At 35.2% G+C, this 14,751-nt stretch overlaps 2 protein-coding genes and 1 non-coding gene across 3 annotated transcripts; all 3 read left to right on the forward strand.

Moving 5' to 3' along the window:
- The first annotated feature begins 1,284 nt into the window (after positions 1-1,284).
- TRNAF-GAA (transfer RNA phenylalanine (anticodon GAA)) lies at positions 1,285-1,357 on the forward strand. Its single transcript has one exon. It is a non-coding gene; the product is annotated as a tRNA-Phe (tRNA).
- A 569-nt stretch (positions 1,358-1,926) lies between these two features.
- On the forward strand, positions 1,927-4,446 carry LOC145167903 (putative serine/threonine-protein kinase WNK10). Its single transcript, XM_079087169.1, has 7 exons — positions 1,927-2,220; positions 2,353-2,390; positions 2,479-2,706; positions 2,790-3,010; positions 3,104-3,261; positions 3,334-3,646; positions 3,730-4,446. The coding sequence occupies exons 1-7, from the start codon at positions 1,927-1,929 to the stop codon at positions 4,272-4,274; spliced, it is 1,797 nt and encodes a 598-aa protein (XP_078943295.1). The 3' UTR covers positions 4,275-4,446.
- Positions 4,447-8,065: 3,619 nt separating this feature from the next.
- LOC145165099 (uncharacterized) lies at positions 8,066-9,277 on the forward strand. The gene is made up of 3 exons (XM_079083727.1): positions 8,066-8,502; positions 8,623-8,799; positions 9,013-9,277. Exons 1-3 carry the CDS (start codon positions 8,066-8,068, stop codon positions 9,275-9,277), a joined length of 879 nt encoding a protein of 292 aa, XP_078939853.1.
- Positions 9,278-14,751: the final 5,474 nt, after the last annotated feature.

Below are 14,751 nucleotides of genomic sequence, written 5' to 3' on the forward strand. Positions count from 1 at the left end.
ATTAATAATCTATGGTCCCCGATTAATCCCTTAACACCAGTCGACCGTCGAGCTACCGTCGAGCGATTTTTACAACCTTGGTTGATACTATGAATGTTTTCAGACAAATGGTTTTATAATTATTAAATTAAAAATGAAAATTTTGGTCGTGAATTTTGGGATGTTACATATATTGACATAAATGATTTTGTCGTATAAATTAGGAGGACACCTTGAAAAACATGATGTGAAGGATAAGTCCAAATACATTGATATAAAGGCCAATAGGTTTCGCATGCATAATTTTATCTAGTCAAAAAGAAAGGCTGAACAACCATTTGAGAGAAGATATTCTTAGAAATTAAGTGTATATATAGTCTTTTTAATAAGTACAAAATGAATGGTCAAATGATGGATTTTACTCACAACAACATACAATACCCAGACTATGGAGCGCGATGGCCTTCCAACGTTTGCCACTTACCTGGTGGTGCGAAGAAACATGGAAAAATGGGAAGATAATAAAGAAAGAGAAAACCAATTGTATGCCAAATGGTTTCGAAAAATAGGAAAGAAAAGAAAACTTTAAAATGAGATCATCAATATTTAGATATTTTCCAAAATAATAAGTTAAAGTTTGCGAGTTTTGAAAAAAGACCGTAACATTAAAATTTTAGAAATCGCATCATTAAGTGATCAAATCTCGAACAATGTTGGACATCTCATAAAAAAAAAGTAAAATACCTAACATGAAAAACAAGATCCCAGTGAAATTTACTAATTACATGAAAATTCTAGTGTGGAAACAAATTTTATCACTTGCATACCGTTATTAATAGTGGGAAGAAAATGAATTAATGTATTTCAAATTAATACTATCTTGATGATTCAATGCCATCAAATTATAAAGGAATCCATCACCACCTAAACAAAAATTGGCATCATTTCTCTATTCCATTCAACAACATATGGAAATGCTATCATCCATCACCTACATCTTAGAAAATTCCTCCACCACCTATGAACGGCTATCAAGTTGAAAAATACAATTTAAAATTTAACAAACCAGTTTGAAAAAACTAATTTACAATACACAACTGAAATGGTACAATTCAAGCTCACCAACAATCAAACATATACCACATATTGGAATTCAAGTTGAGATGACGTGGTTATAACTCAAAGTCTCAAACTACCCAACCTGATTTGCATTACCACCTCTGAATATCATATTCGAGAGGGTGATGATGAAACCGCAGAAACGTTTTTTAGTAAAATACGTCGTTAGAAGAAAGCAACAACATAGCGGGGATAGCTCAGTTGGGAGAGCGTCAGACTGAAGATCTGAAGGTCACGTGTTCGATCCACGTTCACCGCATTAAAATGTTTTGTTTTTTAGTTTATGATTATACGCACTGACTGACAGCAATCAGCAATCTAAACCCGTACAGGCGTACAGGTGTTTGTGTGATGCGATTTTTCCGCCGCTCGCCTCCTCTTCCCTTTTCTCCTTTCTCAAAAACTCTGAAATTATCCATTTTCCCTTTTTCTTCTCGTTTTGTTCCCTTTGAATTCCATTACCAATAATTTTTTGATCTTCAACCTCCAGATTCCCCACTTTTCCTGTAGAAAGGGATAAAAAGAACTCCACTACCAAAATCTCCCTTTTCCGAATCCATATATTATGACATGATGGTTTTTGATTTCTTCTAAGAATGCAGGGAATGCAAAACAAGGAGATGGTGATAGAAAAATGATGGTGCTTTTTCTTAGATTGGTTTGAATAGATTGAAGGAAAATTCGAAATTCAAGAAAGAATCATCCATCAAACCTGGAGGATTTTATTTTTTGTGGTGTGATGGCACATAATAAAAGTCCCTTCTTTATTGTTTCCCTGTTGTCGTGGTCGTCATCAAGGAAGCTTGCCAATGATGTTGTCCTTTTCGGATGTCGATCTCGATTCAATACGCGATCGGCATTCGATTCGTATTCAATTACTTCCGAAACCCACGTCCCCTTGTGATCTCTCTAATCTTATTGCGTTTTTCTTTTTCTTCTTCCCAATCTTTTTATCTCTCTGCTACCGGGATGAGTTCTGGTGTAGGAGAGGGGTTACTTTTTCCTGGCAAAATTTGTTGTTGTAAAGATAATAATAATGGGTTGTTTGGAGCTGTTTGTAACGAGTCTCCTGATTCAGAGGCTGATTATGTTGAAAAAGACCCCAGAGGTCGATACGTTCGGGTATTGCGTTTTATGATCTATTGCCTTCTTAATTAATTATGTTGTTTTTTTGCAATTCCGACTGAATTTAAGTTATATATTTGGTCGTCATATCCATTCATTCATGGTTTTTGTTTCTTGTTCCATTTACAGTACTCTCAAGTTCTGGGCAAAGGTGCATTCAAGACTGTGTATGGTTTCATAATGTTTAGTAGAAGAAGCTCTAGTTTTTCATTCGTTTGTAACATTTTGTTAATAAAGGATTTTGATTTTTAATAGGTACAAGGGATTCGACCAACTTGAAGGAATTGAAGTTGCCTGGAATCATATGAGGATTGATGCTGTGATGCAGTCACCACAAGACTTGGAAAAATTATATTCAGAAGTTCATCTTCTTAGATCATTAAAACACAATAACATCATCAAGTTCTTTGATTCATGGGTTGATCATAAGAAGAAAAATGTAAATATGATAACTGAGCTCTTCACATCCGGAAGCCTTAGACAGTAAGAAATAATAGATTTGATATCATATACTCCTATATAATTAATGTAATATATATTTTACTCGACTCTTAATTTGCATTTAGATATCGGAAGAAACATAAAACAGTTGATTTGAAAGCGATCAAGAAGTGGGCAAGACAAATTCTAAATGGTCTTCACTACCTTCACAGTCAAAATCCACCTGTGATTCACAGGGATTTGAAATGTGACAACATATTTGTTAATGGGAACAATGGAGAAATCAAGATTGGTGATCTTGGATTGGCAACTGTCATGCAACAGCCAACTGCCAAGAGTGTTATTGGTAAGACTAATTAATATATATCTTTTTTTTAAAAAAAAAAAACATGTTCTTCAAGTGTAGTATGAATTTAATGTTGTTTTTTTTTTTCACTAGGAACACCTGAATTCATGGCACCGGAGCTTTATGAAGAGGAATACAATGAACTTGTTGATATATATTCTTTTGGGATGTGTCTGTTGGAAATGGTGACATTTGAGTACCCTTATAGCGAATGCAAAAATCCAGCTCAAATCTATAAGAAAGTAACCTCAGTAAGTTTTGGAAATGGTAATTTATTAATGGAATCAAATAAGTTAAATGATTTTTTGTTTAAAAAACTACAGGGGATTAAACCAGGTTCTCTTAGCAAAGTGGGTGATTCTGAACTGAAGGCATTCATAGAAAAATGTCTGGTTCCAGCAACTGAAAGATCGTCTGCTGGAAAGCTTCTTGAAGATCCTTTTCTGAAAGAGCCAACACCAACACCAGCACCAAGATCATTGAATTTCATGGAGATTGATCAATCTGCATGTTTAAACACCAAAAATGGAGTTGCTGAATTCAAGAGGATTCATCAGCAAAACGAGTTCAAGTTGAAAGGGATAAAGAATGATGACAATTCGGTTTCTTTGACCTTGCGGATTGCTGACCCATGTGGTGAGAAACTTTTTAATTAACATTTAAAAAAAAAAAAAAAGTTAATTATAAGATAAAAAAGAAAGCGATTGATTGATTTGCAGGTGGGGTGAGGAACATACACTTTTTGTTTTACCTTGATAGCGACACTCCACAATCTGTCGCGATTGAGATGGTGGAACAGCTCGAGTTAGCAGATCATGATGTGTGTTTTATTGCTGAGTTTATCGATTACTTGATCACAAAAATTATACCTGGTTGGAAACCTAATTCAAGGGGGGATAAAGATTCAGAAACATCGGATGCATCTGTTGAGATGATGGGTGAAAATGATGTTAGGATTTGTGAAATGGAGGTTAGGGATTTGTACTTTGGGTATGGATTAGAATGTGTAAAAAGGATTAATGAAGATTTTGCAGATGAGGTTGAGTCGATGAGCATGATAAACAATGCTTCATTTCTTTCTTTATCATGTAATGAAGATGATGATGATGATGAGATGGAAGTACATAAAGATATCGAAGAGGATGATATGGAATTGAGGCTAGGAATTGAAGCAATTGAAGCACAGTATGAACAGCTGAGTATAGAGCTCAAAAGATTGAGGGAGGAGGCAGTGGAAGCAACGAGAAAGAGATGGATTAAATGAACAAATTAATTAATTAATTAATGTGGTCGTAAATTAATAGCATGTGTGTGTACTGTGTAGGTTTAGCTAGGGTGGTTTCTGGAAGTTCTGTAATAAAACCATAATGTTTGGGCTATAACCCAAGAATTTCTTTCTTTCTTTTAGTATCTTTTATTTCAAAAAATGCGTTCTAGATGTTTTGCTTCGTTGTATCTTAATGGTAGTCTTGTTTCTTTTGGACAATAACATTTTATATAGGGATCATTAGTTTATCTTCTTAAATCTTAATTATCTAACAAAAAGAAGATGAAACGAATCAAATAAACTTGCGATAGGAGAGTTTCTAAACAAAAATTGTTTAATAATGAAATTGAATTCCTTTTGTTTTGTTAGGAACATCACATGACGTTAATTTTATATATTCACAAAATCATTGTAGACTATTATATATATAAATCCTAATGTACACCAATTACTCATAGTCAATTCTAATAAAAAAGATGGTGAATAAATTTGATACGTAATTATGTCATGTCCATAGCATATTCTATAAGACCATCAGGTATACTGGGCACGAGCCTGTTCGTGGTTTACGTGGACCATGACCACGAACACCACCCCGGCCGTGGTATCTCGTGTTCCCGACGACGAAGTGAAACGGCCAATCGTATTTCTTTTGGTTCTTTTGACCGTTGAACGGTCATTTTTTTTCAAAAACTTATTACATACTCCATAAATAAAATTCTCACACTTCTACTTATACATTTCATCAAATTTCACTCTCATTCTAAACCAAAAAAAACATGGAAGATTTGGAAGTGTTAAAAATTGACTCGGATGATGATGGAGAATTTATCTCGACCTTCTTCAATGTTGTACAACACATTCACGATGAAGAAAGTTTGAATGTTGCTCGTACAAGGGCGGTCGTCAATCGTGATCGTCAAGCCGCACATGACTTATTGGTACGTGATTACTTCACTAATAACTGTCTTTACAATGAAGACGCATTCGAACATCGTTTCCGTCTAAATAAGGCGATATTTTACGTATTAGTAACGCTTTAGAAGCTCATTATGATTTTTTTCAAACAAAAACCCGACGCTAGAGGAAGAATGAGTTTTAGTAGTATACAAAAGTGTGTGGCTGCGCTTAGGTATTTGGGATACGGTATAACATTTGATGCATCTGACGAATACTTAAAAGTATCCGAGAGGACCGTAATTGATTGTGTAGATTGGTTTTGCGCATGTGTATATGAGGTTTTTCATCAACAATATTTGCGTAAACCAACTCCACGTGATATTGAGAGATTATATTCGACTCATGAAGAGAGGCATGGATTTCCGGGTATGCTTGGCAGTCTAGATTGTACGCATGTGGCTTGGGAAAAATGTCCAAATGCATGGCGTGGTCAATTCACTCGAGGAGATATAGGTGAACCAAGTATAATCCTAGAAGCTGTCGCATCTTAGGATTTATGGATATGACATTCTTTTTTTGGAGTCGCGGGGTCTAACAACGACATTAACGTTCTTGATCAGTCTCCATTTTTTAACGATCTTTGGACCAACAAAGCACCTGATATGACGTTCACGGTGAACGGACATTCGTACAAATACGGTTACTATCTTTGTGATGGGATATAAATCGGGTTATTCTACACTTATGAAGGCATATTCGGTTCCTCGAAGTGAAAAGACAAAGTTATTCACAAAGAGACAGGAATCAGCGAGGAAGGATATCGAGAGGGCATTTGGAGTCCTCAAACAGACGTGACATGTAGTGAAATACGCTACACGACTTTGGGATAAGGATAGAATTAAACGAATGGTCCTAACATGTGTTATAATGCATAATATGATCATAGAAGATCAAGGTCGAGCGATTTGCACGTACGATCCGGACGATGTCGTCATCCCGCTTGAAGAGTTCGTACCAGGAACGAATGAATTTTTATCACGAGTTGTTGAAATTCATAACAGCGAAACATGTTTCAATCTTCGAGAAGATGTCGCAGATCATTTGTACGAACTCAATATGAACAAAAATTAGTTTTTTTTTTTTTTTTTACTTACGTTTGTTTGTTTGTTTGTTTTAATTAGGTTATTTAAGTAATGTAGTTTGAAGTTGTATTTTTATTTTTAATGTTTTTTTTAAGTTTTTGTATTTTAATTAATGTAATTTGGTATTTTAAATTAATGTTAGTATTTAAAAAATATATATGATTTTTTATGTATTTTTGATTTAAATTTAATTAAAAAAAATGAGGTGGAGTGGTATGTTTAGTGGTAGGTATCCCATGGTTAGTGGTAAGTATAACGGATGACCTAAGTGAATACTAACAACATCAAATACACAATACGTACATAACAACATCAAATACACAATACGTACATGGTTCTTTATGCTAACAAAACTTTTAATATTTTTATTTTCTCTAATAATTATAATTATATTTGACGTTTTTAAGTTGACAGGAAAACCATTTTCATGAAATAGCCTCTTGGTTTGCAATTTGGAATGGCGTTTTTTCGTTTTCCATATACCTTTTATTTAATTAATTAATGTCCTTTTTTTTAAAGGTGAGATTCGTATGTCGTATCAATTATCACCATCAAACCACTATTTTAATCGATAATTTCTTGAGTGATTCGCTCTTTATTCCTTCCTTTTACTCAACCTCCATCCCAAATTAAATCCATCATACTGAAATGGCAGATACGGTCGCTCCTAGGTTGTACGCCTGCTACAACTGTCACTCCCATGTTGCCCTTCATGACGATATTGTCTCCAAAACTTTCCAGGTATTATACTGTATATTATGTATCTTCATAAATTGTTTTCATCATATATGCATGATGATTAAGTAGTGTACATATCTGAGTTTTGGTTGTATATAAAATATATAAATATTTATAGGCAAGACATGGGAGAGCTTTTTTGTTTTCTCACGTGATGAACGTGGTGGTGGGTGAGAAAGAAGACCGACATCTGATTACTGTTGGAATCTCAATTCCTTAATTCCCTCCTTGTCTTCCACTCACCATATTTCCAGGAAAAGCAAAAGGAATACCATCAAGATGTTGGGTATCTTTTTCTATTTTATATTATAAAGCTTACTCTAGCATATATATATATATATATATATATATATATATATATATATATATATATATATATATATATATATATATCGAGTTATGAAATATGCAGTACAACACAAACACAGTGTAAACAAGTTTGGTTTTGAGTTATATTTCCAAATCAATCAAAAAGATATTTTGATATATTTGTCTGTGTTTATACAATTGCTATACTAGAATTGTTTATACAATTGCTATACTATACAATTGCTATACTAGAATTGGTATCAGAGCTTTGAAATCAATCAAGAAGAGCTGTGAAATCAAGGAATCTTATCTGTTTAGAAGATGTCTTCTGTTGAAGATGATGGAGGTGTTGGTGCTGCTACTCCTCCGGTCAGAATCAAGGAAGTCGGAACCACATCGGTGGCTTGCCCGATGTTAACCCAGACAAATTACACTGTCTGGGCTCTACGCATGAAGATCGTCCTGCGTATACACAAGGTTTGGACATCGATTGATCCAGGAACAGATAGTAATGATGATAAAAATTACCTGGCAATCGGATTGTTGTACCAAGCAATGCCGGAATCATCGATCATGCAATTGGGTGATGTCGAATCTGCTAAAGCTCTCTGGGATGCAATCAAAACTCGACATGTAGGCGCTGATCGGGTAAAAGAAGTCTGACTTCAAACCCTAAACTCCGAATTCGACAGATTGATGATGTCAGAGAAAGAATCAATCGACTCCTTCGCCGGGAAACTGTCCGGAATCGCCTCCCAATCGGCGTCACTGGGAGAAACCATCGAAGAAACGAAGATGGTGAAAAAGCTGCTAAAAACCGTACCAAGAAAGTTTTTTCATATCGTCGCCTCCCTCGAGCAAGTGCTAGATTTAAAGACGGTACCTTTCGACGACATCGTAGGGCGTCTGAAAGCATACGGAGAAAGAATCAGAGGAGATGAGGGCGGAGACGGGCAACAACAGGTGTTGATGGCTAGAACGAGTGGTGGTGGCGGATGGAGAAACGAAGGTGGTGGTGGTTCTGGAGGATCATCGGGGAAGAAGGAGTCGAATAAGGGAAGAAAAGGGGGTTCGGGGGGTTTTAATCGAACCGGGTCAGGTGGATCCGGTGGAGCCGGGTCTTCGAATGGATCCGGGTCAAAATCAACCCGACCCAATTCGGCCCAAAACAATAATAAGCCCAATAACCGGCCTAATTCTAATTCGGACTCGAACCGTAACCCGAAAAAAGATCTGTCAAAAATTATTTGTTACAGATGCGATAAATCGGGCCATTACGCATCCAAATGTCCGGACCGAACCCAAAAATTCCAAGAAAGTAATTTTACTGAACACGACGATGCCGATGAAACAGTATTTCTACACAAGTCCGTATTTTTGAACGAAGAGAAGGTGATACCGTCTCGATACAACTCACAAGAAAACGATGTGTGGTATTTGGACAACGGGGCAAGTAATCACATGACGGGAAATCGTTCATTTTTCTCCGAACTCGACTAAGGAATAACCGGAAAGGTCAAATTCGGTGATAATTCGTGTGTCGAAATAAAAGGGAAAGGCTCAATTGTTTTCCAAGGAAAATCGGGGCAACAACGATTGATAACGGAGATTTATTTCATTCCGGATTTGAAAAATAATATTTTCAGTCTCGGACAAGCAACCGAAGCCGGGTGCGATATTCGGATGAAAGACAACTATTTGACAATGCATGATGCCGACAACTGCTTATTAATGAAGGTACAAAGAACTCCAAACCGCCTTTATAAAATACAGTTGCCCATTGGAGTACCTATTTGCCTTCATTCAAGACTAAGTGAAGACACGTGGCGCTGGCATGCAAGACTTGGACACATCAATTTCGAGTCAAAGAAAAAGATGTCCAAGAAAGGTCTAGTCAAAGGGTTACCCTAGTTTGACAGTGAGAATCAATTGTGTGAATCTTGCTTGGTGGGCAAGCAAACAAGAAAGTCATTTCCATTAATGACGACGTACAAAGCAACACGACCATTGGAGCTAGTTCACGGTGATTTATGTGGTCCGATAACACCGTCAACGAAGGGTCAAAATCGATACATTTTCACACTAATTGACGATTTTTCACGGTATATGTGGATTTTTCTCTTAAAAGAGAAAAATGAGGCGTTTTTACACTTCAAAAAATTTAAAGCTTTGGCGGAGAATGAGCTCGGAAAGTCTTTAAAGGTGTTTCGAAGTGATCGAGGAGGTGAGTTTACTTCGCTCGAGTTTAATTCCTTTTGTGATATAAATGGAATCAAACGCCATCTTACCGCCCCATATTCACCACAACAAAACGGTATTGTGGAACGAAGAAACAGAACACTTATGGACATCACACGAAGTATCATGAAGGCGATGCATGTTCCAAACTACCTATGGGGAGAAGCGGTAAAACATTCCACAAACCTGATCAACCGTGTTTACACAAGAGTACTTGGTGATACAACTCCGTACGAGAAGTTGTATAAAAGAAAACCTAATTTGGAGAACGTACGCATCTTTGGGTGTTTAGCGTATGCAAAAGTTGAACCGGTAAACGTGAAAAAATTGGATGCAAGATCAAGACCATTGGTTCATCTTGGTTCTGAACCGGGTACAAAAGCCTATCGGTTATTTAACCCGGTTACACAAAAAATAATCGTAAGTCGAGACGTTATTTTTAATGAAACCAAAGGATGGAATTGGGTTAACGAAGCTACACCTGACAATGAAGAACCAGGATCATTCATAGTACCATGGGATTTACCGGAAGATGAGGCAAACAACAACCAAGGAAACGATGTAAAAAACGAACCAAACGAATCGGATCACGAGATTGAAGACGGAGTGGAGGTACAAGAAAATGAGCAACCAAGTCCGGTCAACAACAACGTAAACAATGTTCAAAACCAAAGGCCCACAATACCAAAGGTGCTTCCAATTCGATTACGAGATTATGTACTTTATGTTGATGACATTGAAGAACTTCTCCTAGCAACCAATGACGAGCCGGTATCGGTTGAAGAGGCGAAGAAAGAACCAGAGTAGGTCAAAGCCATGAATACAGAGATCAATTCGATCAACAAGAACAATACTTGGTCTCTCGTAAACAAGCCTATGGGGGTGAAGCCCATTGGACTCAAATGGGTGTTCAAGCTGAAGAAAAATGCAGATGGCACCATAAACAAACACAAGGCAAGATTGGTTGCTAAAGGGTACGTACAACAACCTGGTATTGACTTTCAAGAAGTATTTGCTCCGGTAGCTCGCATCGAAACCATACGGTTTCTCATTGCCTTAGCCGCTACCAATGAATGGGAGCTTCACCACTTGGATGTCAAGACGGCTTTCTTACATGGAGAGTTGAGAGAAACCGTCTATGTGTATCAACCGGAAGGCTACATAAGGAAAGGCGAAGAGCACAAGGTGTACCGTCTTTCAAAAGCACTATATGGTCTTAGACAAGCACCGAGAGCATGGAATACAAAACTTGATGGGATTTTGAAAGGAATGAAATTTCACAAGTGCATGAAAGAACCATCGGTGTACCGGAAGAACGAAGGATCCAACTTGCTAATTTTAGCAATCTATGTTGATGATTTGTTTGTCACAGGTACAAATTTGAGCATGATCAAAAGGTTCAAATTTGAAATGTCCAAGAACTTCGAGATGTCTGATCTTGGAAGATTAACTTACTACCTGGGCATTGAAGTCAAACAGGATGAATCGGGGATTACAATAAACCAAGAAGCGTATGCACAACGCATTCTGAAGGAAGCCGGTTTACATGATTGCAATCCTACCCACATTCCCATGGATCCAGGAACCAAAATGTCGAAGGCCGAAGATGAACCCGAAATCGACCCGACACAATACCGAAAGTTGGTAGGATGCCTTAGATATCTCTTGCAGACAAGACCCGATATGGCATATGCGGTTGGAGTTGTTAGTCGATACATGCAAGATCCAAGAGAATCACATGGTGTTGCAATCAAACACATCCTAAGGTATTTACGAGGAACAACGGGATACGGAATCAAGTACGAGAGGATGGGACAAAATCGAATAATTGGTTACAGTGATAGTAGTCATAATGTTGATCCAGATGACGGAAGAAGCACAACTGGTCATATTTTCTACTATGGGTTGTCTCCAATAACATGGTGTTCTCAAAAGCAAGATATTGTTGCTTTATCATCTTGCGAGGCGGAGTTCATGGCTGCAACTGCGGCTGCATGTCAAGCAATATGGCTTCAAGATTTGCTAGGCGAAATCATGAACAAAGCACAAGAGAAGGTGGTCCTAAGAGTTGATAACAAGTCAGCTATCGAACTCACGAAGAATCCTGTTTTTCACGGAAGAAGCAAACACATTCACACGAGGTTTCACTTCATTCGTAAGTGTGTTGAAAAAGAACAAGTGGAGGTGAAGTACATTCCAGGTGAAGAACAAAAGGCAGACATTCTCACAAAACCATTGGCTCGAACCAAGTTCAAGACAATGCGGGACTTGATCGGGATTGAAGACATCTTTAGAAGGACTTAAAGATTGGCGGTGATCGGGAATCTCTAGAAGGACTTAGAGATTCGGGGATGATTGTTGGAATCTCAATTCCTTAATTCCCTCATTGTCTTCCACTCACCATATTTCCAGGAAAAGCAAAAGGAATACCATCAAGATGTTGGGTATCTTTTTCTATTTTATATTATAAAGCTTACTCTAGCATATATATATATATATATATATATATATATATATATATATATATATATATATATATATATATATATATATATATATATATATATATAGCATATATCGAGTTATGAAATATGCAGTACAACACAAACACAGTGTAAACAAGTTTGGTTTTGAGTTATATTTCCAAATCAAGTTTGGTGATGAACGTGGTGGTGGGTGAGAAAGAATACCGACATCTGATTACTGGATTACATCGTGTGGCAGATGTCAGTTGCTCAGATTGTGGGGAGGTGTTAGGATGGATGTACGACAAAGCATATCAGGAATCTCAAAAGTATAAAGAAGGAAAAACGGTTTTAGAAAAGTTTAAGATCGTCAAACACAACTGGTAATTAATTGCATATGTATCATTGTTATTGTTCCTTATTTGTGATTGATCATTTGTAGGTATTATCAAGTAAAGTACTCTTGTTAGGTTCTCTAGCTAGCTTCTTAAAATATGTATTTTGAAACTTGTTTGCTTTTCAAATGGATCGTTGTGAACAAGTAGAAAAAAGAAGTTTGATATAGAATCTTGATCATTTGTTTGTGTTTGGTACAGATAAGGTTTGTTAGGATATCTAATTTAAGGTTTGTTCCGATATGTGTGTATTATCAATCACTTTGTCAAAAATTACAGCTAGTTTAAACTTTAAATTATAATGAATATTATTGGTTCATTGGCTTTTGTTCTCTTTCTTTTTCAAAAAATAAAAGAAATTTAATTTCTCAAAATGAAAATAAAAAGACGAACAAGTAAGTTTCTTGGAAGTTGGAACTACTTAGACATGAGGGTATGGGTGGGGAGTTTCCCTCACTTTTTGTGAGCCACGCCACCCTTTCACTCACTTTCTTTTCCCTCATCTAAAACCCAAGGAATGGGTGGGAAGCTCCCCTCACTACTTTTTTATTTTTTATTTTTAAATATATTTCATACTTATATTATACTCATTTTGTAGGAATTAAAAACCATGGATTTTGATATATTTTTTATATTTTTTTAATAGGTATATAATTTTATAAATATTAAAAAAAATAAAAAAAAAATCTGACCAATAGAACGAGGAGAGAGTGTGCGGCACCCCCTCCCCCACCTCTTTCCCACGGGTTACTCCCCTCACCCATGGTACGGTGTTCCAGTGAGAGGGAAGTCTCCCCGCTCCATACATTCCGGCCTTATGAAAGAGGACCATTATTAATCATCATAAAAAAAGTAAATAATTTTAATATGAAAATAAGGAATGTGGTATAAACGAAAGCAAAAGGAGATGAGCCATTGTGAGTGTTACAATGATAAAGTGGAATCCAACAAGTTTCCTACATCAATTTAATATTAGAAAAAACCTCTTGAAAATAAATTCATAATGTTTAATGCCCGCGCGTTGCACAAAGACTTATATAGTCGAAATCTTTATAAATATATGTTTTCTTAAATATAACAATAATATTGTTGTTAAATTTGATATAATAATTCGTATACTAAGTTGATATAATATATTAATTATTTTGAATTATATGATATATATATACATCTATTAAAACTGGATAATCTCAATCGTTTGAATGACTACTATCCGCGGGTTACTCATCAATGAAAATAAAAAATAATATATGGTTTAATGTTATTTATATTTGTTGTTATTGTTAATTAATTTTTTAAAAATTATTAGCTTAACGTTTTAATTTTTATCATTATAATTATTTAAAACATCAAACATTATTTTTTGTTTTTAAAATTAACAATATAATAATTTATATAGTGTTACTTTTAACTATTGTTATTGTAAGCTCTATAAAAAATAATGTTACTATATCAATATATGTTTTTACATGACCTAAGCCTAAACTGCAAAAATCCTTCCTAATAAATAAAGAACTTTTTGCCACTTGTCAATTCCTTATGCATTTGGACACATGTAATTTTGTGGTTAATTCTTATAAATTAATTTCCACTTGTCATTTTATGGTAATTTTTTATTTTCTTAATTAACTATCTAATTTTTAGGTTATAGAAAGTAATTAATGTGTCATTAATTTGTTTCCCTGTATTTTCAAATTTTAATATGTTTCCTTCAATATATATAATTCAAAATTGACATGTTTTTTTGTAAGTTTATTGTAATTTTAGGCAAAATGGTCTATATAAAAAAAATAATCATACTTTGTTGTTTTTTATTGATATTTAATGTTTTCTTTAAAAAATATATTTAAAGTTTATATCTTCATATATAATTTTTTTTAAACAACCCGTGTAGTACACGGGATTCACACCTAGTAGATATTATAGATAGATAAAATGCTTAGCAAAAATAGAATCTTATAAAAAATTAGATATAGAAAATTTAAAATCCTAGAACCACCACCAAAATTAATTTATCTCAATTTTGACAATATTATTTTATAACATTTCATTATTTTATTTCATGTAACAAAAAAATCATAATAAATGCTTTTGGTGTTAGAAAAACACAAAGTATTTACTAATATATTCATTTTATGGAAAAAAAATATCTTCAATATGTAACACCCGTTTATTTATTAGTTAAATAAATAAATTAATGAACGAATGGTAGCCTAAAATAAATAATTATATATGCAGGGTGTTGGGTTCGAGGAGTTAATTGCCACATTTTAGAAGTCAGGGGTTA

Source organism: Lactuca virosa, chromosome 3 (genome assembly GCF_052849685.1).
Source record: "Lactuca virosa cultivar CGN04683 chromosome 3, Lactuca_virosa_CGN04683_v6, whole genome shotgun sequence".
Taxonomy (NCBI): domain Eukaryota; kingdom Viridiplantae; phylum Streptophyta; class Magnoliopsida; order Asterales; family Asteraceae; genus Lactuca; species Lactuca virosa.